At 38.1% G+C, this 24,845-nt stretch overlaps 2 protein-coding genes across 3 annotated transcripts; both read left to right on the forward strand.

Moving 5' to 3' along the window:
- Positions 1 to 8,159: 8,159 nt before the first annotated feature.
- gga3a (golgi associated, gamma adaptin ear containing, ARF binding protein 3a) lies at positions 8,160 to 20,774 on the forward strand. Of its 2 annotated transcripts, XM_035958196.2 has the most exons (18): positions 8,160 to 8,231; positions 10,058 to 10,142; positions 10,297 to 10,372; positions 10,471 to 10,569; positions 10,667 to 10,790; positions 11,287 to 11,390; positions 12,838 to 12,918; positions 13,128 to 13,265; positions 13,865 to 13,946; positions 14,171 to 14,296; positions 15,232 to 15,444; positions 15,565 to 15,638; positions 15,723 to 15,827; positions 16,083 to 16,123; positions 16,961 to 17,169; positions 18,194 to 18,363; positions 18,541 to 18,651; positions 18,859 to 20,774. In XM_035958196.2, exons 1-18 carry the CDS (start codon positions 8,195 to 8,197, stop codon positions 18,967 to 18,969), a joined length of 1,986 nt encoding a protein of 661 aa, XP_035814089.1. In that variant the 5' UTR covers positions 8,160 to 8,194; the 3' UTR covers positions 18,970 to 20,774. The 2 variants fall into 2 exon arrangements, with proteins under 2 accessions (XP_035814089.1, XP_023147810.1); XM_023292042.3 differs by having other exon boundaries at positions 15,723 to 16,123.
- A 287-nt stretch (positions 20,775 to 21,061) lies between these two features.
- On the forward strand, positions 21,062 to 24,473 carry sumo2a (small ubiquitin like modifier 2a). The gene is made up of 4 exons (XM_023290774.3): positions 21,062 to 21,215; positions 22,127 to 22,258; positions 22,981 to 23,052; positions 23,954 to 24,473. The coding sequence occupies exons 1-4, from the start codon at positions 21,195 to 21,197 to the stop codon at positions 24,017 to 24,019; spliced, it is 291 nt and encodes a 96-aa protein (XP_023146542.1). The 5' UTR covers positions 21,062 to 21,194; the 3' UTR covers positions 24,020 to 24,473.
- Positions 24,474 to 24,845: the final 372 nt, after the last annotated feature.

Here is a 24,845-nt window from a genome sequence, read left to right on the forward strand (position 1 = left end):
TAAAAAATTAAATGTTTAATTAGAAAATTACATCTTAAACTTCTTAAATCTTTTTAACAATTAAACTTTTTAAAAGTTTTATTGTATTTTTTTTTTGTTTGATTTAATTGCTTTTTGTTATGTAGTTTATTTCTTTAATCTGCTTTTTCTGTCAAGATTTTAACCCCAACCTTAAAAATTAAATAAACCCTTAAATCACAATGAAAATACTTCTGTTGTCACAATCATGAGTTAGTCAATTATTCAGTTTATCAATTCAACTTTATTTGTTTAGCACCTTTTACACAGATGACAAAACTAAACAAGCAAAGAGAAAAAAAATATGATTAAAACTCAAAAACATAAAAAAAAAAAATAAATTTAACATGGTAATGAAATATGTTGTGTCCAGGGGATGGAGGGAGTTTATTGAAGTCTTCTTGGGCTCACATGGGAAATCATTTAAAATATAAACTTGACATTCAGTCTAAGGAAACTGCAGAGTGACAGAAGAACCAACAATATCTCCTGTTTTCTCCTTTAATGAGTCGATTCTTCTTGTGCTTTCAGACCAAAGAACTACAGACTCTTCACAACCTGCTCAAACTCTTGGTACAGGACCTCACCACACGGGTCAAGAAGGTTTCCGTCTCATTTATACTCTGAAGCTCACCTTCTCAAACTGCTGACAAATGCTTCTGCTGCTCTAAAGTCTGCTCTCCAGAACTTCCTAAAAACTCTCAAAGTCTCTTCTGCTGCAGGTTGCTTTGTAGAACTGTTACAGAAAACCTCACTAAACTACATGGAGGGGTGTCAAGATAGTCGTCCAAATGAAACCGTACATAAACCAAACTAGCACAACCCAAACGCTAAAGTCTCCTGCAGCCTACCAGAGAACCTCTGAGAACAGAGAATCAGGACAGGAACTCTCACCTTCTGGACAATCAACATTGGTTCTCAAACAAGAATACAGAATGTGTCTGACCAAAAACCTCTGAAGACTCACTACAGCCAAGATAAAGACACAACTCAACTGTACCAAATCCACTAATCACTGCACACATTAGGACCATGTGCTAACTGTGGTTAAAGAACCACATTTACCAAGACAACTATCCAGTACAAAGCCCTAAAACACACCAAGAAACACATTAAAGCCTATTTTACTGCTGGAAGCTGCAAGCCAACGCCTAAAGAACAAACTAAAGCAAAGGAGCCAAACCCAGTTCACTGGTGGAGAGAAGCAGAGGAAATGTTTGTCTGCAGCTAAATAAAGCAGGAAGACACTGAGCTGCTCAGGTGTTCCTGATAACACCAAGCTGCTCAGGTGTTCCTGATAACACCAAGCAGCCACCTGGACAGCCAATAGGAACACAGCTTACTGGAAGTCCAGAGGGCTGGGTTAGTCAAGTAAATTTAGTTTAAAGTTGAAGCAGAAAGTTAATAAAGAAAGTTGAAAACCACCTTCTGATACCTGAAATCTCTGAGTTTTCACACAAAGAACACCTGAACATGTCAAACTGGCTTCATAGTAGAACCATCATTGTAAAAACGTCATAGTATGGTGTGTTGCTCAAAAAACATTAGGACCCAGCTGTCAGGGGACAAACATGTAAGAAACATGAGAACAGATAGAACCCAACCAGTAGATCACAGTTTATCATCCCCCAGTCATCTCCTGAAGTCCATATGGTGAGAGACATCAGTATCTGGTTGTTAATTTACCAGAGGATGTTTATACTCATGCTGATGTGGTCTGTACTCTACAGTATTTTAGTGACTCAATAAATGCCTAAGTTTTTTTTTTTTTTAAGCTTTTTAGTTTTTAATAAACATTTCTTTAATAGCCTATATGTAATCAATAAATGGCCTTTGCCCATCTTAAGAAAAACTCACTCAGAACTCTGATATGTTAACAGTACTAAATAAATCAATAAATACATGCATACACACAAAAATAAGTTAATACATTAACTGTGTTAAGATAAGATTTAGATTTTTAAAAAAGTTGTTTATGTTTTTGCAGAATCCAGTATTACTCACTGGTTGGTCATTACATTTTATTAGTTTGATTTCACTGTTTAAAATGATGCCACCTCTTTTCAGACAGAACCTGTGATAATAAAACAATACAAAATTTTTAGGTCCGTGTTAATAAAGCACTTAAAGCTTTAAGTATGGCTAAATGCTTTTTTCAAAATTAAATATATCACTCCTTAGGTGGTAGTGGCATGGGGGTGGTGAGTTGGGAATATGTGTATATATATATATATATATATATATATATATATATATAATCTATCTATCTATCTATCTATCTATCTATCTATTCTCTACGAAATACAAAATCTGACATACTACTAACTCTCAAAGCAAAAACAACAGCAAAAAAAACAATCTATTCTGCGAAAAACAATTCAAATGAACAACACTAAATAGGGATCTCCTATCCCGGAACACTCGATCCCGCTGAGTGATTCACATAACAAACCGAACCAATCAGGTGATTCGAAGCAGTTTAGTGCTTCAAACGTCACTGAAGTGATTCAAACGTCACGAGTCACGTGACCAAACCACGCCTCGGCACAGTGGCTCGATACGTTTGCTTCATGAGCTACAGCGCATGTGTCGAAGCCTCGGGTATCAGAGGACCATCACTAAATACAGCCTTTAGGCGTGGCAAAATGACCAACTCTCACAGCATAAAAGATGATACACAGCTAAGTATGTTCAGTGTTTCTTGTGGGGCTGTCACTGCTAAGAATGCTCCTAGATTTTCTGTCAATAATAAATCCTGCTGCCTCTGGATGCTGACTTCTCCTGGTGATTTTTTGAAGATCTTTAAATAAACTTTTTTGAACTTTAGAACACGGTCAAGTCTTAGACTCTGGCCCTTGATTTGGGACTTCGTTTCCACGTCACTCCATGGCGTGAGGTGTGTAAGGTGATGGAAAAGCTCCAGAACATTTCCTTACATGGAGTTTGTGATGAGATTCTTTTGTCAACTTTGCTGTTTCCAAAATCAAGGAAGAAATTAAAATTTCATCATGCACTTGAAACACAGTTACATGACCGCTACTTTTTGACATTACAAATAGCAGCTTGATGAAAAAAAATCTTCTGTTCTTTGCCCCTGCTCAGAATCAGAAAATACAGAAGCAATATGTGAAAAAACAAAACAAATGCTTCAATTCCTGTTTTTTTTAATTATTGTTATTATTATTTAAATCATTTAGGAAACTCATTTGGAGGCTCTGTATGACTTTGAGGCTAAGGAGGAGGGTGAGCTGAGTTTCAAGCATGAAGAGATGATTCTGCTCCTGGATAACCCTGATGGCAACTGCTGCAAGGGAGTGTGTAATAGCCAGGCATCTTCCCCTACAATTATGAGACACCGGTCAAACGAAACCTCATGAGTTGAAGAATAAAAGAAGGATGTCTTGAATTTTAAGACAACATTGCTACACAGAGTTGAGCAGAGCAGACAAAGGTGTTGTTACAGTCAAGGGGGTTTGGTCATGGCCTTGTGTGTAGATTAATCATACAGCTGATTAAATTTGGTGGTGGTGACAATCACATATTGAACACATCTATTAAATCTGTTCAATGGGGTTGAGTTATTTTTCTCAGTTTGTTATGTTAATTTAGAGAATCTCACAGATGGCAACAGTTTTGAATTGCATCTTGCATGTGGCAAGCAGTTGCTTATGAATTTATGTGGTTTGGTCGGATGATAATTATCTGTGCTTCATCAGTTTAATGTGTGTATGGAGTGTGATTATAAATGAAAAAATGCAAAAATCCTGCAAATGAAAAAGTAAATAAAATATTTCCTTATTCCTATTTCATCTCCCTTAACATTAGCCCAGAGGGATCTGATATGGAAGGAATTAGATGGAAATTTGCAGAAAACCTACCTTTGAAGTCATCATTTTTCTCAGTCACAGTGTTGAGACAATTAATAGTCACCTCAATTCTGACCTCAGTTGCTTCAAAAGCCAAATGTGACGAGGGACTGATATTATTTCAGTCAGAGCTGAGAGTCTTTGAGAATTCTTCACAGCAGAGAAGTCTTTTCCAGTGTGATTCATACTGACATATGGGTGAGATTAATTTAATTCCCGTCAGTTATCAGTGCAGATATCTTTCTCTATTTCACAGCATTGCACAACTTTGTGTGTTGTTTTGGGGTGTCATGCAGTTACATGTGGATGTGTACGAGAAGTAATTTAATCTTTTACACCAGGAGATGTGTCCTGTGCTTTATCATAGAAAACAACCAAAACCTTAGGTTCTTTGTTTCAATGACAGCAGTGCACCAAGCCTCTGCTAGGAATGTAGTGATAACTTGGCAGTCCCCCATCTTTATTGAGTGGCTACTGACATGCAGCTTGAAACTAAATTCTCTGTGATGAACAAAAGAACAACAGCAACACAAAACAAAACAAAAATCACAGTAATGCCTTCACATAATCACATGTGCTGAGGAAGAAGATCCACACTAGAAATCTTACTGAAGTTTACATTCAAATGTTGCAGATATACATTTTCCTAATTCTGCATAAACCTAAACAAAACTGTCAGGATTTTTATTTTTCTGCCAAATCTGTATTGAATTAATCTCTCTATCTGATTTCACTTTTCTTAATATATACTTTAAATCAGATCGCCCCTCCTTTATCTGTCTTGGTTGATAGATTCAAACCAAGCTTTATTAGTGTGTCACACCTCATGCAACCATACGCTTCAAAAGATAGAGAGCTGAGGCCCAGAGTGAAACAATGTAAATGCACATATACCAAATAATTCAGCGTTATTCATGGATAAATGTGACGGCACATGATAAATTCACACTGTAGATTTTGTTTGAGATGTTAGCTCCACCACATGGCCACACACTGAAAAGATATGTGATATACAAATTTGAAATGAGTGCAGCACTAATCAGAATCAACAAGATGAAGTACAGGAGGGGTTGGCGGTTCCTGGCAATGTTTTCCAACTCCTCCTGGAGAATCTGTAGACTTTTGCAGGCCAGATGGTACAAATTTCTCTAGCATGTTGTCGTACATCTGGGGGTCTTAGTTGGATCAGGAGACTGTTTCAACTGATCAAAATGCTGACTGGCATCCTAATTCAGCCAAGGAGGATATTGTATGCAACAGTCATGGTCCACAGCTTCGTTTGAGCCAAACACTGAGCGTCTTCTCAGATCATTATCTACTTTGGCTTCGAGGTAATTGCCATGAAGCTACACATTCAGCCAATGTACCACAGGTCTAAAGTGACTTCCAGTGTAGATGCAATGTGATGGTTGACAAATAGTGTGCAACAAAAAGCAAAAAGTCTGGCATACACTTCAGTTGTTTGAGTCTTTGTTCTCAGCATCCACAGAACGGCCATATGGGGTGAAAGCCAAAAGTTACACAGAAGGGCAAGTTGTGGGTAAATGCTCAGATGTGATGCAAGAGCACACACAGTCTCTGTGGTGTTCACCTCATTGCACTTGATTACAGGGTTTGTGCAAAATTTGACAGCGGCTGTGTGAAGTCAAAAAAACAAACAGGTTGACAAAGAAGGTCAAATCCTGCAGACGCTCTTGTTTTTGCCCACCTGTTACCATGTTGAGTTAAGCAGACATGTTTGTTTGAGGCCAGAAAGTCCCTAAAATTATTGAACGCAACCCCCATACAGATGTCTCAACATGGTGCAAGAGATTTCAACAACCACCGGTCCCCTGACTACTGAAAAGATGTCACAAACAAATGCACAAAAGAATATTCCCTCTCCAAATCACTTATAATAGGATGAAAAATGAAACTGAGATAGTGCTAGAGGTGGCCTCCACCTCTCCAAACAGTCTCCAGTAGGGGCCGAGCCCAGAGGTGCAGTTCTGTCACCACAAAATGCTGAACTGAGCAGTGAGAGGCTGCACCTGTGTGCTACAGGAGTTGCTGGAGTTGGCCCAACAACAGCTGTGTCAGTGTTGGAAAACCTGACATGCTCATGTGCTTTAAAGTCATTAGACAAACAGACAACCTCTCTCTGCCAAGGCTTTGAATGTGGAGGAGGAGGAGAACAGTAGGAGACAGGCCTGCACAAATCACACTTGTTAGACAGAATGCCAAACAAGAAAGTAGAGGGATAGATGTGTTTATAGGGGCATGCTGTTTTATTCATAAATGATACAAGGGGACGACTGCAGCTGAAAGGCAGTGAGGAGTCAGACGGGGATTTGTGCCAAGACAGAGAGCTTTAAAATGATTCAGGAGAGCAAAGTGATCACGTGAGGCTTGCACTAGAGTATGAGTGACTCAGAAAATAACTGTTGTGATGTGTGGAAGTCCTGGAGGTGATCCAAACATCCCCATCATCATGTCATTCTTGCCTCTTTGCCTCTCCTAAGAGGCACAACGGGTCAGATCTTGTCAGGCTGTATTGATTTAAAAGCAGCATCTGTGTTTCAAGAAAGGGGATGTAATCTCCAGATGTCATTAAACTATATTGTGTCTGCAGAGGCTCAGAGGGAGGCTGGCTAAGAAAACTGGACAGAGAAGAGAAAAGTGTTTTTGATTGCAGCTGGTGTGTTCGTAAACGCTGAATTCATCTGAGGCCGGAGTGGGACTCATTTTCAGCCCCGGAGTTTCATGCCTCAGACCAGCCCACTTTAGATCACAACCTATTATTATTAAAATCATGTAATTAAAACCTTACATGTCAAGTTTACAATAGCGCAGTGTTCTGTAAAGCCTTGTAATTCAGTGTATTTTTCTAAAATATTTACAATTCAGTGCAAGTAAGGGTTGCTTCACAATGTGGATTTATTTCAACATGAGTGCACATCTCCAACATTATTCTTTACAATACATCCTCTTCTCTTCTGTTCAAATAAGTATTCACAGATATTCAAACCTTAAAAATGAAATAAAAGATTAAATAACAACATTCAATTTAAAAAATAAAAAATAAAAGTGTTGCACTTTCTAAAAACACTATCACCTCTTTTTCCTCTGCAAGGAAACAGTTGCATCACAACTTAGATTTCACAAATATGAGAACATCAGTTAAAGAGCAAATCTCCAACACTATTCTTTACAACATCAGAATGTATGAATGTACATCCTGTGACTGAGGGCGAGCAAAGTAATCAAAACTATCAATTGACTCATCTTCATCTGTCTCATTCCTAACTTGTGGTTCAGGATTCTGCTGCTGAGCTGCTGCCTCTGGAATCAGTCCCTGAAGAGACTCTGCTCTCATTTCACACTTCCTCCAGTTTCCCTAGACTCGCCTGTACTTGTATCACAATAAAAGAAAACAGACACATTTTGACTTAACCAATTAAGATATTTTCAATGGCAAAAATGCCGGCTTATTTCATGTTACTTTCATCCTATTCCCTTTCAACTATGGGCTTTGTGTATTTACTATGTTTTAATGATAAAAAATTAAATGGGTCACTGCTATCGTTTGGGCATAGACAGTTTTTATATTGGAACTAATGCTTGCTAGTTCACTCTGTTACAACAGCTCACCTGTTCCTCTACTGACAGGAGCATCCCCCTCATCACTACTGGCTCCTGGCTCTGCTTCTGACACTAAATCACATTTTTCATAATTCTCAGCACATATCTCCCCTTTTTACAAAGCCTTCTGATCAGTTCAGGTCAGTTTTATTAATGTAGCGCTGAATCATCTAGCATCTCAGGGCATTTTTCATATAGAGCAGGTCTACACCATACTCTTCATTATATTAATTATCTCCTCCCAACACTAGCTAATACAGACAATTATTGACTGACTAAAATATCATAGTGTAAAACTGTTAGCAGCAACAAAGTATCCAGAAGACATAGATCAGCATTATAATTTTTAAATGTTTGCTTTGCTTTTGTGTCCATCAACTCCTAAGAAAAATGTCTATTAAGTTTGTGAAACCAGTTGACAAACACATAAAGGTTCACTGGCAGTAGACTGAAGAGGAAGCTGCCCTTTAGATCCATCCGCATTTGTGGGTATGCCATCTAAAAATTACAGAAAATAAAGTAGAAGCATGCTACTATACAGCACGCACTGACGCAGAAATGTCACGCTGCCATAAAACTAACACTGTTCCCGTCGTTAATGAAGAAAATTAAGCAGACACAAAGTGCCTTTTGTCCGGGAGACCGTGAAGGCAACAGGAGTCACGCGTTGTTTGCCTCAGAGTACAAATATGGCGGATGATGGAGAGTCACTGGAGTCTTGGCTTAGTAAGTGCACGTTAAAACTCTTTTTTGACTTAATTTATTCACAATACAGGTGTGGGCGAATATGTAGCATTACAATAGGTGCCTGAAATAGCATTTGGACTCGCATGACATGACTGTATCTGAACATTTCCATGCTAATTCGTGTGTGTTGTCAGAAGCGGCTAACACAGTCAGCTGATGGCAACTGATGGATTTCAGTGGCTAAATTTCAGCTTTAGTGTTTGCTTTACTCGAGTCCAGGACTTAAGACTCTGTGTGCTTTCAAAAATGAAATGATTCTGTTCTCGTTGCGACCCACAGCACACTTTAGCGTTTCCTCCCCGTAGTTGTATAAACACCTCCAGGCGTTATCCTGTCTAAGTTCAAACAACACTTGAAAGGGCAAAAACCAAATGGATCAGTGAGGTGTCTTGCGTCTAATTAAAAGAGAATTTCTGGGGCACGATACGCACTGCAACTGTTGGATAACAATTGGCCCCGCTGTTTGTATGCTGGACTCAGAAGGGATAAAGCTCGTTGCTCAGGGCTCGACTTAAAGATCCCATCTTATGCCCCTTTTCAGAGAAATCCATGAAAGTCTAAGATGTTTCCAGAATGTGTCTTTCAGTGTTTCAGCTCAGAGGGTTGCACAGATGGTTCACTTTACCCATATCAAATAACTTGTTTTAGGCCTGTTCTAAATGGGCTTCATCAGTGTCTGTAGCTGCAAATGCGGCTGAGCTCCAGCTCTCCATGCCCCTTCAGTAAGAAGACTCTCTCTGCATCTGTGATTGAGAGCAAAACAGCTGCTCACAGAAGAGCTGTGTTGTGGAATTTTCGATTTAAATAAGGTCAAGGTGAGAAACAAAAGCCTCAATCAGACTGGATCTGTCTTTGAGTCATTTATTATCTTGCAAGAGGGAGAAGGTCAAACACACAGCTGTCAGTAAGGGTCTCCATCCCATACAGAGTACATAAGTTCTCTTATAGAAAAATGTGACCAACATCTAACTCCTGCTGTTGCTGGGCAGGTTACACTTAATACACGTTGATTTTGTCACCTACATAGTCCTTGGCATCGAGTCTGAGTTTATGATTTCACATGTCTGGTGAAGTTCCTACTTTAGTGGCAGTCGATGTGAAACTGCTACATCTAGGATCATAATGTCCTTACCTTTACCTCACAGAAAGCAGAAGCTACCCCCAGAAGTAAGACTCTTAGTCATTATTGTACAGAACAGGCATGTTCAGTAGGTTTGTCAGACAATTTGTTGGGAATTCAGCTGTATTAAATTTCAGAATATGTAAGCGCATGGAGCAGGACAGAAGCTGATTGTTTCTTGGCTTTACAACATGAAGGATTTTCCTATTGTTGTGTTGACATTGCTGTCAAAAATACAAGTAATCCACTGAGTGTTCCGTTCCTTAGAGTGCCGGGAGTGCATGAAGACTATGATGTTCACACTTGTAGGCAACCGTGTGCTTTGCTCGCTGCTGAGATGTTTTAGAGTTGGCAGGAGCAGTTAAAAATTCAACCAAGTTGGCAGCTGCTCCTTCTGAGTGGCTCATCTGGAAACAGTGAGGGGGCAGAATTATTCATATTATTAGTTGGAGGCTGTCGGTTCTTACTGGCAGTAGCAAGCGTCTTCGTGTTCTCGCAGCTTTATTTTAATCCTCCAGCGTTTTAAGACTTAAACAGAACGTAATAAGAATGGATTTGAACCATACAGGACTGTTAAATCTTCATGTATCACAAAGCTTCAGGCATCATCATCTTTTCAGGTATTAACATTAATTCTGATATAAGAATTGCATATTCATGAGACATTGTATCTTTGCTTTTGCAGATAAAGCCACCAACCCTTCAAACAGACAGGAAGACTGGGAGTATATTATGGGATTCTGTGATCAAATCAATAATGAGCTAGAAGGGTATGGCCACACTGATTCAATAAACCCAGTATTTTTTGAATCACACCCATCTAACCAAATTATCAACACCATCCTTGCTGTAAAAGCATTGACATCAATATTGATTGTTAAAATGAGTTTGTGCTTCATTGTTTCTTTCTTTTACAATTTCCAGTCCACAAATATCCATCAGACTATTGGCATACAAGATTCAGTCCCCTCAGGAATGGGAAGCGATGCAAGCATTAACGGTCTGTTGTGTAATCATTTCACTATGTTTTTCATTCTAATGTCCTTCAGCATAACCTTGCAATGTAGTTATTTATTTAAGCTTGTTTTGCCTTCGTAGGTTCTTGAGGCTTGTATGAAGAACTGTGGGCGAAGATTTCACAATGAAGTCGGGAAATTTAAATTTTTAAATGAATTAATTAAGGTGGTTTCACCCAAAGTAAGTAACATTAATGTTTAAAACCCATCTGCTGAGGATATAATTATTTGAATTGATGTTTGTTTTTATTCTAAGCTGTCTATCTAATTGTCTTTAGTACCTAGGAGACAAAGTTTCAGAAAAGGTGAAGAAAAAAGTGATAGAGTTGCTGTATAGCTGGGCAGTGTCTCTACCTGATGAAGCAAAAATCTGTGAAGCATATCAGATGCTGAAGTCACAGGGTGAGTCATGTACCAGTTGGAAACAAACTGTTTTCATAACATTTGATTACATATTGAAACTAGAAAAGCACTCAGAGAGCACAGTGCTCCGCCAAGGCTGCTCAGTCCTTGTATCATTTCTGACAGCTGAAATCTTTAAAAAAAAAAATTGTGGGTCCAGACTATAAGCCACATCACTGCACAAATCTAATCAGTTGGTCCTTGTGTCATTTCTGACCTTCCCTGGAAATTTCATCCAAATCTGTGTAACCATTTTTGAGTGATCAGACAGACAGACAGACAGACAGACAGACAGACAGACAGCTTCGCCGAGGCTCCACCTTCTTGGCAGAGTAAAAATATATATTCTTAAGAGTGGCACTCTGAAATCAAATAGTTTTGAGACAGTTATCACTGCCTTTTGATTGTTGTTTTTGCAAGGTAATTTAGTCACCTTGAAGTACTGAAACTGTCTTCACCAGAGTAAAATGTCTGCCTGTTGTTATTTTTATTTTAGGTATTGTTTTAGCTGACCCAGAAATCTCTCTTGATGCCACATTAATACCATCACCTTCTCCTCGACCCAGTAATCCTGTTTTTGATGATGAAAAGAAGAGCAAGGTAAGGGGACCTATTTTGGGATGCTGCTGTGTAAACACGACAGCTGACTCATTGCACTGAACTGTCTTTTTCTCTTGTTTTGTCTCTCCTCCAGATATAGTTTTCAGTTTGTGGTGTCATTGGCAGAGCATAGATCGTTATTGACATTTAGGATATTATCTTTTATACCCTATTGTATAGTGCAATTGCATCCACAATAGGGATGTAACGGTACATATATTATTACTGAGTCTTTCGGTTTGGTAGTCGTGTACTGAATATACGTGAACATACCATATCACTAAAGTCTGCTGTTTGGGAGCACTACAGTTTCTCAGTTTCACAGCCACGATGAACTAAGACAAGTGGATCAAACGAAAGCTTTATCCTGGCATTGTTTATCGCAGTGGATATGCAACCATGTTGTTAAGAACATGGGTTTCAAACACATGCTGAAAGCAGTCAAGCAGAGTTCCCTCTCGTCCACATTCCAACCAGCAAGTCATACCAGCCTTTCCTGAAGAAACACAAGCTACAGTTGTAACCACTGTTGCATAGTTTCAGCGTGAACCTGAACCTGTAAATGCTGCACCTTGATATTTAGTTATTTTATTTTTTGTTCTTTTGAGAAAATGTTAATTTTCATTTACTTCTATTTACTTTATTTGAGGATTGCAACCACATTCAGAAGATTTTTTTTTTCAGAAGGGTACCACTATAGCCTATTTAGTAAATCAGTTAAGCTGATTAATATTTCTTAATTTTGTTTTCACTGTACTTCAAACGTGACATCAAAAGCAAGGTAAAAGAAATTAAATATTTGGATACAGTTATATTCCTAATGCACAGTACAAGAAGTGTCTGTTTCAATGCAGATCTTATGTAGTACTGCTGTAATCAAGGTATCAGAGTGACTGCATATTTAGCCTCATACTGTTAACCTCCAGTGTTAGTACCCATTAAGATTTGGTTTAACATTTTTGGGAATAACGTTATTTGTCTTCTTGCCAAGAATAAGTTGAGAAGAGCAATACCGCTCTCATTTCTGTCCATTAAATATATATATACACTTAACATGGTTAGCTTAGCTACAGGAAGACACTATTCCTGGAAAAAAAAACTCAACAGTAAAACTAGGGTTTCATGGCAACATATTTCAGTGATAATTTTGTCACTACATGCTGAAGATTTTTCCCTTTGTCATTCTTTTATCACTTTGTAAATGCTCGGGATTATTGCATCCCACAGAAATGCAGGCCAAATGTATACGACAGCTTCATCTGTTACTGATTTTCGTTACAATAACAAGTCATGACAGTGTGTTTATTTTGTGCTGCTTGCAGCTGATCTATAGGGGAAGTTTGTTTTTTAGGGTCTGGGAGCTGGAATGGCTATGCTGCTGTCTGTGGGATCTGTGGCAAACAAGCCTGAGTGTTCATTCACAAATGTGTCTCTCATCTCTCTGCAGAGATTAGCAGAACTGCTAAAGAGTAAAAAGCCCGAAGATTTGCAAGAGGCCAATCGACTCATCAAGAACATGGTCAAGGAGGTGTGTCTGATTTGAAAAAGGTGTTCTAACTGTTATGATTGTGGTTTAACTTAGCAAGAGTTGTGGCCGCTTTCTTCTAGTGATAATGAGAAGGAAAAGGCTGTACACATTTCTTAGTTTTCTCCTCAGAACTCACGTATTCAACTCATTATGTGTGTTTTAATCAGATGATCAATAAATCCTACTCAACTTGGTTTTTTTTGTCTCAGGATGAGGTGAGAAGACAGAAAGCAACAAAGCAAAAAAGCACTCTAGAAGCAGTCAACAACAGCGTCAGACTCCTTAATGAGATGCTTGCTCATTTCAGCCCAGAAGACTCCACGGACGGAGACAAGGAGCTTATTAGGGTTTGTTCACTTTTAGATTTGGCTCAAATGACCTTTTAAATCAAATTCACTTATTTCTTTGGCATTAGCTGACCTTTCTAGGAGCACTGTTGCAAGAGTCCACATGTTGCCCACACAACATGAAAGCAGTTTATACTCATTTGTTGTTGTTCAGTTTAAGCTTTATTAAATACCAAGTATGTTTCAGAAGATCTCTTTTATCAGATTTCCTGATCAAGTAAGGAAGTATTCATAATTACTTTTGTTGAACTAGCTTGCATAAGACTGACATACCACGTCGTGATCATGAAGGTGTCTTTACAAATGTTTGTGTGTTGAACTTCAGTCAGTCATACTGGTTTTACAACAAATTACACATTGTTTGAGATGTCTTTTTTATGATAGTTGTCCTGCCAGTGTTATGCACACCTCTTCAAATTAAGCATTTCTGTGAACAGCTCCAAGTAATTTATTTAAAAACAATGCATGTCTCTTCATGCAATGATAGTTTCTTACATATTTAATTCCACACAAATGCCAAATGACATATATGTGTAGGAAACACTTTTTTAAATTCTATGTATATCTATGTATAATTTCTTTCTTTAATGTTTTTCCAGGAGTTGTATGGTGATTGTGACAAACTGAGGCAAACAGTATATCAACTTGTTACTGAGAGTGAGGATAATGACACCAGTCTGGGTAAGAAATTGTCATTTTTTTCCTGCTAATTGTTATGACAAATTCTTGATATTTTTGCTTGAGCCCAAAATCCTGTCATTTCCACTTGACTTGTAATTAAAAAACACTCTGCCCACAGGGGTTTGTACATTTTTCAAACACTGCTTGGAAGATAACGTAGTAGTTATTTTTTTTTGCTTTCATAATCTTCACTCTGGTCTAATTTAGAAAAAAAATTTATGTAGGAGACCTTTTGCAGGCCAGTGATGACCTCTCCCATGTCATAAATTCTTACAAGAAGATTGTGGAAGGGCACGCCATCAATGGAGAAACTGAAGAAGCACAACAAATACAAACATCAGCTAAACAAGGTAATTCTTTGGTATGCTAGTTACAGACATGATTCATTTAAACATGTCTGTATAACCCCTGGTTTTGACATTATTCTAAATGAACTGAATGCAGTCATTGTTTCATATTTGTTTCACTGTCTGACAGTAAACTGAATTATATGTAGTAATGTCTCGTAATGGCAGAATTTTGCAATGTTTGAGCAAGATAATTATGGGTTCCTCAGCTGGTAAGTAGCAGTTCAGTAAAAATCTTACTGACTTGTAAAGCTGAGAGGCTATCTTTGTGTCAAATGTGCTTGAGAAGAAGTAAATGTGTTCAGATTTTAATAACTTTTACTTCACAAATCCAAATTTATATTAGCCACAAAACACAGTAAAATGGTTATTCAACATATGGGACCTTTAATGCACCAGCAGCTCTCACTGTAATAAAATCCCATTGGATAAGAAACCTTTGGACTTTATTTTAAAATAGAAATGTGCAAAGAACACATTAGCTCCATGTTACAAATTAACATCCAGTCTAATCTGAAAAGAAAAAAAACATGCTTCAGAGCATGTTCTTCGAATATACAGATTTTTCAAATCGGTATATTACATACAGTTTATGTGCAAGGTGTCAAAAGTGTGAAGGTAAAAAAAAAAAAAGTAACAAAATGTTGTCTGCCTTACCTCCCTCTCTCACCCGTATTTTCATTCTTCCTCTTCACTGTTTCCAGACAAATAGAGCTAAGAAATGTCAAAAACAAGGACATCAATCTAAGGTTCTACTTGAGAAAACATCACAAGGAATACATCTGAAAAACTATTTCAGATTTTCCTCTGTGTTTTGGAAAGTGACCCTTTCAATCTTGCTTGACAGATGGATGGACAGACAGTATTATTTATTTTACTCCATTTCATTTCATGCTTGTTCTCTAGTGCTGAGAAGTGTGTTTTGCTCCATATTGTAGGGACTAGATGCACAAACCAGTCAGAGATTCTGATTGACCTGGTTGGTCTGGACATCCAAACCCCCTCTCCAACTGAACAGCAACCTCCAGCCTGTTCGCTGCCTTTTCCTGCTGACCTCCTGTGTGGATCAGCTGTCACTGACCCTCAGGCCCAAAGTCTAAGTACACCCTCTGCAGCATTCTCGCTGCTGGATGAGGAGCTGCTGTCTTTAGGTAACATGAAATATAATGAAGTTGAATAATTGCATTTCTTTTATTGGACATTGGACATTAGCTGTTGTTTTAGAAGCACTTTGGGCTTTATGTTTTGACACATTTGTGCTTTTTTTCTAGGCCTCAATGAACCTGCTCCAGTTCTTAGTACATCAACACAACAAAACCTGAGCAATAATTTACCATCTTTACAGGTAGTTAAATGAAGTGATTCATACTAATTTCAAGGACTATGGTAATCGAAATAACAATGTTTTTTTTATTACTATGCATTCCAGAATTCCAGTCAAGATTTGGGGTTTTTGGACACCACTTTATCTACAGTCCCTGCATTCTCCACATCGTCACTCTTTCTAGATGCCCTCTCAACAACAGTAGCCTCAGTCTGTCCTACCACAACTTCTACAACTGCCTCTGCCTTAAGCTTCCCTGTCTTTCCCACCCCTCCAGTTTCTACAGCACCTCTATCAACAACATCAGACATATTTCCAAATATACTGACCACCACAGCCCCATCTGCACTTCCTCAGTCATTTAGCGTTAACTTGTCTGCTCCCTCAGCCAACCCTATCACTCCACAACAGTTGTCTTCTTCACCTGGAGTGTTCATCTCACCGTCAGCTTCTCTCTCTCACCAGCACCAAGACCTCACCTTGCTGGATCTTGGCAGTGCAAACAAGTGAGTAATACAGGATGTTAAACTAGGTGAACTGAGCCAGCCTATTCATCTGTGGCACAATATTTTACATTCTTACATCCTATTTTGGGCTGCATGGTGGCTTGGTGGTTAGCACTTTCACCTTGCAGCTAGAAGATCCCCGCCGATTCCTGGGATTATATGGAACTGTTGTTCCATATAAACGTATTTTATAAAAAGTGCATCTCAAGTAGAAGATTGATCCACAAGGTCAGGCATACGGGTTCTGTAAAGCGTCTCAAGACAATTTCACTGTAATTGGCACTATATAAATAAAACTGAATTGAATTGAATTGAATTGAAGACTCCATTAGCCTTGACATATTGAGATACTTTAGAAAACCTGTAGCTACATAACATGCTGTGTTTTTCACACTGTAACTAAGCAACATCACTTGAGCATTTGGTGAAAGACATTTAGAAGAGTGCTTTGTGTGGCCTCATTTTTATCAAATTGTGAAGACTGAGATTGGTCATTCTGGGTATTCAATTGGTAGTGCTTATTTGCTATTTGTACAGTTGTTTAGTGATTGAAACTATTTTTGTATTTGTGTGACCCCAATGCCTTTGCATTATGCTGCTGATTAATGAATCAGGCTGCAATAACTGTCTTGAAATTGCATGTAACATTTAACTTTATCCTGCTTCTGTAACCCTGTTATCATAGATTATCATTGCTTATATGTGTCATTTTAAGTTTAAAGCTATAATGTGCTTTACGAAGACACTTTAATAATCTATACAGCACATCTCTATAGATAGACTTTTGCAGCTTGATGTTCAAGACTGAAAATATCTGTGGTCTTGTTTGTCTTCCAGGTCTGGTGTCACCTCCACCACATCCTCCTCACTGATCACAGGGGGGATGCAAGGATGGTCCACTCCTCCACCTACCAAGAGTCAGGCAGATGACAGCCCTCTGTTACGCTCTCTATCCCCCATCCTCCCACTGAGCCAGGCCAGTCCCAGCAGGGGACCGGAGGTATCCCTAGCCGATGTATTTGTCCCTTTGGATGCCATTAAGCCAAGTGAGTTAAAGGATTTCTTAGTTAACTACACACAAAATGCATTAAACAGAAAAAAGTCAAATCACCTGTTGCCTTAAAAAAAGTGCAAATTCTCCTAATAGTTGTACCTTGGAGCAGGCACAGTTCTTTCACTTGCTCTTGTCTCATGAAATTCAATACTGGCAGAGCTCTGATCTTAACACTGGCAGTATTAAGATCAGAGCTCTGTGGGAGCAACTACCTGTTCTTTTTGTCACTGAAGTTAGGTCTTGAAGAATCTGGCTGTATGTTTTGGGTCATTGTCATGCGAACCACAATGGATTTGCGACAAAAGAGGTGCATCCTGGATAGATGATAGATGTTTGGTGAAGGGTTCAAAATCTAAACCTCTAAAGAGACTAAAATCTTTTTAGAGTAGTGGATATCATTTTAATTAGGAACTATTATGTTTCAAAATTAGATTTTCACTAATGAGCAATTTCAAGGCTTTTGTAGGAAGCTGAAAAAGTGGTTAAGATGTCTATCTTTGCAGGCAGCACTGAAGCAGGCAAAACTCAAAGCAAACTGCTGTAGTCTAAAACAACAGACTGTGTACTTGGTTAAGTGTCATTCTATATGAAAAAGCCTTTATATTCTGTAAAAGATGGAAGTACTACAAATAAATTGCATGTTGGTCCTTTTATGGCCACAGTAATTCAAAGAATGTATTGCCATTTAAGTAAATGTCTATTTTCCCCCTGATCTCCATATAATTTATTAAAATGCTCTGTAAAGACAATTATCACAGCATAGATTCAAACAAAACAACTGATGTCTTTTTTTTTAACTCAAGCTGTTTGTTAGAAAATAAGTGTCTTCATTGAGATTTATTGGTGGGAAAACTGAACATTAGACATTACTCCCACCTTCTGGTGACAGTGGCTAACCTAATGAAACTGGAAGAAGAGAATGGATGATATTTTATTGCTGTGTGTGGTGAGGGTCCCACCTTTAAATAACTGTATTAATCACTATTTGCTGTTTTCTTTTATGTACTGTATTTTAGGTAAAGTGTGTCCTGTGACGGCCTATGATAAAAATGGCTTTCGTCTTCTGCTGCACTTTGCTACTGACTGTCCGCCCGGCAGACCTGACGTGTTGGTGATGGTGGCGTCCATGCTTAACACAGCACCACAGCCTGTCAGGAACATTGTTCTGCAGGTTGCCGTACCCAGGGTAAAACTTCATGTACATTTGTGATATTACTGTTACTGTATAGGAAGCTACACTGTTTTAATTTTAAGTATTCATCTAAGCAGATGTTCCTACACATGAAATCAAATATTTGAATATTAAATTCATGTGGCAGCTTCTGTTTAATGTACACGACTGTCCGTTCTGCCGATACTCTAGACGATGAAAGTGAGACTACAGCCACCCTCAGGGACAGAGCTGGCCTCTTTTAACCCAATACTTCCCCCTGCTGCCATCACTCAGGTCATGCTGCTTGCCAGTCCTCTCAAGGTAGACCTCATCTTGTTTTTGTTTTTTTGATTTTCATATATTTGTCAATGCATTAAACATTATGTTGATTGACAGAACACTTTCTCACTTAAGCAGTTTCATACCATAGCACAGCTCAGCATTATTATAACCAGTATGCCTTAAGGATGTAATGAGTAGCAGCAGTTCCATAAAGATGTTGAGACATTGTGTGTTTATGTTTTGCAGGAAAAGGTTCGGATGAGATACAAACTGACATTCATGCTGGGAGAGCAGCCAATCACAGAGGTTGGGGAGGTGAATGAGTTTCCGCCTGCTGATAAATGGGGAGCTCTATAGCCCTTCTTTCCCATTCAGGATGGCCAGACACTACAAGACTTCCTTTACAATTAAGTTTCAGTGAAGCGCAAAGGGCAGCATAGGAAAGCTTTTAAACAAAGTTTGAATATATTATAAACTTTAATGAACCTTGAGGAGCTTTAGATGGCCCACTGATGTAGCCAAAGTCCTGTAGCGTACATCCAGCATTAACTTTTCTCCAGTTACAAAGGATGTTAACCGGTTAAATGTGGATGATGGTTGTTTGGTGAAGTTATTATGAAGTTGTTACTATTATTATTATACCATTTTGTTGTCATTTTATTGTCTATATTTACTTCTGCCTCTCAATCATATCAGAATAGATTGGGGAATTCTTGCTCCACTGGATGCCAGGCACTCCTAAATGGAGCAAAAACATATGTTTGAAAGAGATTGTGAAGCCACAGTCATTTGAGCATGTGACTGTATCCAAAATTTCACATGATCTGCAGCTAACTAAGTATGTTAAAAACAATTTACGCTGAGGAAATCAGGGCCAGAGCAGACAAGAGCCCCTCTGTTGCTAAATAAAAGGCACTCACAGACTGGTTCATTAAGAATCAGTTACGTTCACTTGACCTCTTCCAAAAAGGCCCACAGTTTCTACTGAATTCTCTCTTCTCGGTTTTATCCTAGATTTCCCTTAGCTTTTTGTTTTTAGTATTTCTGTATTTCTATTTATGAATGCATTATTTATTTTGGTTTGGGGATGAAGGTTTCAGATGTGTTTACTGTTACTGTATGGGATTGCAATCGACAGCTGTATTCCTTGTGCATGCTCCTCTTATGATGGACACTTAAAGTATTGCAGCGAAGGACGCACAAGTCAGTATTGGTCTGTCAAGGAGTCTTTAATAATAACAGATATTCAGACAGACATGTTAGAATATGTTACATTATTTAACAAACCAGGGGTGGATCGTGATAAATTACATGTCTTGTGAAACATCCAGGTTGTGATCTCTGGATAGCATTTTAATATAGAATATCCTGCTAAATAAAACAGTAGACTTGTGCCAGAAACATCAGCCACTTTTCCTTGGCAGATACAATTTGAACTATAAATGGAATGTATCAGTTATATACATTAAATGGCTGTACTTAAGGAAGTGCAAACCTGCAGACGATAAATCATTGGACATAAAAAGATAAAGATAAGATCAACTTTAATGATCCCACACTGTGGGAATTTACAAAGGCATTTTGTTTGATACTGATGGAATGCCATATGCTGTATTTATTTGACCTGCTGTTACATCAAACCAAGTTAAAGAGGTAGATTATTTTCTCTGAATCAAGTGTAAATGTTTTGCTTATGTGGGAGTTTCCTGTTAAGACCTAGGAAAATACTTTTATGCGTAAGCCTTGATAAAATACAGTGCATCAGTGGTAAAACAAACTTGGTTGTTCATTCAAAGCATTAGGCTTACCATGTGCTCATCCAGAACTGTGACTTCTTTATTTTTTTGTCTTTCTGGGGCTATTAGTGCTATAGGGGAGATCTGCTACATATTTCTTATAAAATAATTTATTTGTCTTAGATTGTTAAATTAACTTGTCATTGCATATTTTTTGAAAAGCTATTTCTGTGCATGGATAAATAAAGGAGATGGATGTATTTGTAGGACAACTTGCACATATCATGTCTCTTTTTTTTGGTGTTTATTTACAAATATCAGTGCAGTAACACATTAAACACAGCATTTTTGGGGTGTATTTTCATGTGTCTGTCAATTAGATTATTAAGTAAATGTAAATAAAAAAGTACTAATGTCGAATGAGGATTCTTGGCATTGTGATATATTTTTGGATTGTTACTGCTGATGCATTATATGTAAGCGGTGTATAAATGTAGCTGACCAAATATGAACTAACCTCAACTTCATCATCATGTGCTTTATTATTTCCCTAAGACGTAATGTGAAGTAAAAAGTGTAAAATGGAAATACTCAAGTTACCTCAGGTGCATATTTTATCATTTTGGTATCAACTTGCAGATGGTAGATCATTAAAATACGTGTCTAAGAAAATGTAGACTCCGAAAGGGTGCATATAGGGGTTCTAAAATGGGTTTGGAACAGAATATTTGTCCAGATGTGGTTCAGCTGTGCGCTCTGCACTGCAGCCGACGCAAAGTGGCGCGCCAGACAGCGCAGCCGCAGCAGAACAAGCGCAGACAGACAGCCGCAGCAGCAGCCGCCGCCATGGCAGACGAGAAGCCCAAGGTAAGAATGGGCTCTTTTGGGGGTTTTCTGTACAGCGTGTCCTCTTAGTGTGCTCGTTAATTGTAGAGTTGATAGTGTTGGAAGCAGCCCATGAGACCATTTTTTTTGCGTAACTGAAGCAGCACTTTAGCTCAAACCTGAGGTAACGTTACCGCGCAAGCTAGCAAGCTAGCGGATGAAATTAGCATAATAAGCTAACATGGCTAATGTGCCTCAATCCCCCTGCGAAATGAAAGAAATAATATTATCTGAACTTTTTATACACGCTAAATAAACCCCTTTGGATGCAAGTGTTAGCATTGAGGTGCACATATAATTTGAAGTGAAGTGCATGTTCAGGTAACTTTAGCAAGACCTGGAGAAGAGTGAGGTAACTGTTATCATTCCGGCACCGCAGTTTGCAACAGGGACGGGCCAAAATGAATTGTTCGAGCAAAAAATGATTGAATATACCCAGATCTCAGTTGAAATGTTGTAATTACGTTCATCATCGCCTTAAAACAAGTGTCTCTGGATGTGGATATTCGTTGATAGTGGTGATTTTCAGCCTGACTAGGCCGGTGAGCATCCTTATAAGTTGTAGGCCATTGTCAATTCAGTTGCTAAGGCTAACGGTTGGAGTTGTAATTTTGTCCTTTCTGCGCTCCGTAACCACACTTATCTACCGATCAGTGCTCAACAGGGACAGTCAGATGATGTGAAGGTGGTTAAACACTCAGTTCACATATATGACATGAATCATGCTTTGATTTGAAGTTACTGAGGTACATATTGTGTGCATCCTACATTGTGTATAGCGGTTGGGGATTTGTAGTTTGGAGCCGTTTCTTCCAATTCCTCACATTATGTTTATTTTTAAAGCAGATTGATTTATTGTTTTTTGTTGCATCCTTGGTTTTCTGTCTTTTCAGGAGGGAGTGAAGACGGAGAACAATGAGCACATCAACCTGAAGGTGGCAGGACAGGATGGCTCAGTGGTGCAGTTCAAGATCAAAAGGCACACTCCTCTCAGCAAACTGATGAAAGCTTATTGTGAACGGCAGGTGAGGCTGCAGCACAGGTTTCATGCCAGTTAAAATAAGTCACCTTTAGGTTAATTGCAGGTTAGCTATGTTTGAAATTCCCAAACAGGTGACCAACCATAAAGTGTGATCTGCTGCTCTGCATTAGTCATGCAGTATTGGTGTTTATCACATTTCATTATGTAATGCTGTCATGAAATACCACTAATAGATTATTGTAACACACTTATGATAACCTTTTAATAGACCTGAAACAAATAATGTTTTTTTTAATTTGGTGAGAGGTTACAGTACCATGTTATTTTTATTTTCTTTTATTGGCATTTTCTATTATTTTTATGGCACTTCTGGAGCCTCAGTTCAGCAAGATCATGAAAAAATTGTATAAATATACTTTTTGATGGTTACAATGTTGAAAACTCAACAAACATTGCAGTTTTTGCACTGTGTGTTTCTAATTTATTCTTGTACTGCCTTTATACTTTTTTTTTCTCCTTTGGAGCTGCTGTAACTGTGAACTTTTCCCACTGGGATCAGTAAAGTTTATCTTATATTTTTCCATTAGACATGAAAGCTGTATTCCGTTCATACTTTTTTTGTGGTGTTTTATGCCTTTATTTTTAGCAGACATATAGATGAAATTGCAGTTTATGATCACTTCCTTCAACCTCAGGTCACCTGTTTTACTGATAAAAGGGATTGTTAGTATTCTCAACTTAATATTCCTCTGTCTGTCCACACAGGGGCTGTCGATGAGGCAAATACGATTTCGATTTGACGGTCAGCCCATCAATGAAACAGATACACCTTCACAGGTACGGATACTCCCTGCTGTTCAGCCTTTATAAATACATCTGTGCACCATGGGGATCAGTTTTCGTTATCATGAACTGTAGCTGAACGACAGAATAATGAATCAAGCTTCATTGATTTGGGTTGGGTTAAACTACGTCTGTAGTCATGTTGTAGACCATTTCTTTCAGATATTTCAAGAAAGCATACAGTAAGACGAATGTAATCGTAAAATTTTCTAAAATTGTGAAACCCAGACAAGTAATCAAGTATCATGATGTGGTTATTTTTATATATAAACTATGGCTATTTAGTTACAGAAATGTTACCGAAATAATAGCAGGTGAATACTGTTTTGCATTGTCTGGCCCTTCCTATTTATTTTTTAGGACACTGTAGTTCACCTTGCATTCACTATTGAAGTTGCAATGATGTTTCTTGATGGGTCATATGAATTCATGTCCCAGTTGTCTCAGTTAAGTGTAGAATCTGTGACATTACACGGCAGTGAAAGAGATGGTGAAAGAAAGAGAATTGATCAATGCAAACTCAGCACCTACTGCTGTGCAGTATCTGTAGTGTGTTACAGTGCATGTATTGTGTACAAATAAAGCACATCGTTTATTGATCACAAGCAGCTGTAAGCAAATTGGTGTCTAGGCTCCAGCAGAACTTCCTCCATTTATATATGGGACAAAGTCTTGTTTACCTCATGGTCACAGTCACAGAATAACTCTGGAAACTTTACTCTGTGATTAAAAGGGTGGCATACATGGTGATAAATGATAGTTGTGTGCAGATAATTAATGTGTATGTTTCCACACCTGAATAAGATAAGATAAGCATTTGAATGAGGCACATATCTTTTGTGTTTCACACAACTACTCACAAACTTTTACTTTCCATTTCATCTTTTATCTGCAGCTCGAAATGGAGGACGAAGATACAATTGATGTGTTCCAACAGCAAACTGGAGGCTGTCCTCTTTAAAGACTATTTCCTAAAAACATCCCTACCTCCCCCTTTTATCCCTGAACTTCTTTGTTATACCCAGTCTTCTTCAAATGCTCATGACCAGTGCTGATACCATCCAGTGGAATACTTATTCAAAATACTCAAAGACCGTAGCACAGTTGGCGTAGTTTAATCACACTGTCGTTCATGTGTTAACATGTCTGAACTGTGCAGTCTAGACAGCTTGTGAGCTGCAGTGAGTCCGATGATGTGCCGAAGAAATTAAAAGCTAAATAAGATTTTTTGTTATTTTGGTTTATTTTTTTCATGATTTGGAAACAACACCTTGGTCCTTGTTTTATACTTATGTCATTGAGGTTTTGATTAAGATAAAATTTTGTCATTGTTGAGTAAGCCTGTGTTTTAAATTCACTGACATCTGTTGTTATGAAAATGTATTATTGGAATAAATTGAGTCTTTTTTTAAAAATACGTCTCTATAGTCTGGTTTTGTTATAGTCATAGCATACCATATCTGAACATTTTCACCATGACATTTTGAGGTTTCAAGTGCAGCTGTCTAAACCGTTCTTAAAGCTGTCTGAGTGCAGTTGTAAGGTTAAAGCTTTATTTAATCTGCAAACAAGAGTTGTCTCCGATCTCTTAAAGCTTCAATCATTTGACTTTTCAAAAAAAAATAAATAAAATTGCACTCTTCAGGCTATCATTTTATCAAGTGTCTGTGTACTTTATTTTCAGTATTTGTAGCAATCTACAATTTCCTTGGAGCTTATGTACAAATGTGTTCAAGTAGTTGCATCTTTGTGGAACAATTTTGAACACATTATTTGAACTGGAACAT

This window comes from Amphiprion ocellaris, chromosome 4 (genome assembly GCF_022539595.1).
Source record: "Amphiprion ocellaris isolate individual 3 ecotype Okinawa chromosome 4, ASM2253959v1, whole genome shotgun sequence".
Lineage (NCBI taxonomy): Eukaryota > Metazoa > Chordata > Actinopteri > Pomacentridae > Amphiprion > Amphiprion ocellaris.

Excerpts from the sequence above, each read along its gene's own strand:
- sumo2a (XM_023290774.3), top strand. The coding sequence starts at position 21,195 with ATGGCAGACGAGAAGCCCAAG. Across the intron at positions 21,216-22,126 it reads TGGCAGACGAGAAGCCCAAG|GAGGGAGTGAAGACGGAGAA; the intron begins GTAAGAATGGGC and ends CTGTCTTTTCAG. Across the intron at positions 23,053-23,953 it reads AAACAGATACACCTTCACAG|CTCGAAATGGAGGACGAAGA; the intron begins GTACGGATACTC and ends TTTTATCTGCAG.
- gga3a (XM_023292042.3), top strand. The coding sequence starts at position 8,195 with ATGGCGGATGATGGAGAGTCACTGGAGTCTTGGCTTA. Across the intron at positions 10,791-11,286 it reads TCAGATGCTGAAGTCACAGG|GTATTGTTTTAGCTGACCCA; the intron begins GTGAGTCATGTA and ends TTTTTATTTTAG. Across the intron at positions 16,124-16,960 it reads GATCTTGGCAGTGCAAACAA|GTCTGGTGTCACCTCCACCA; the intron begins GTGAGTAATACA and ends TTTGTCTTCCAG.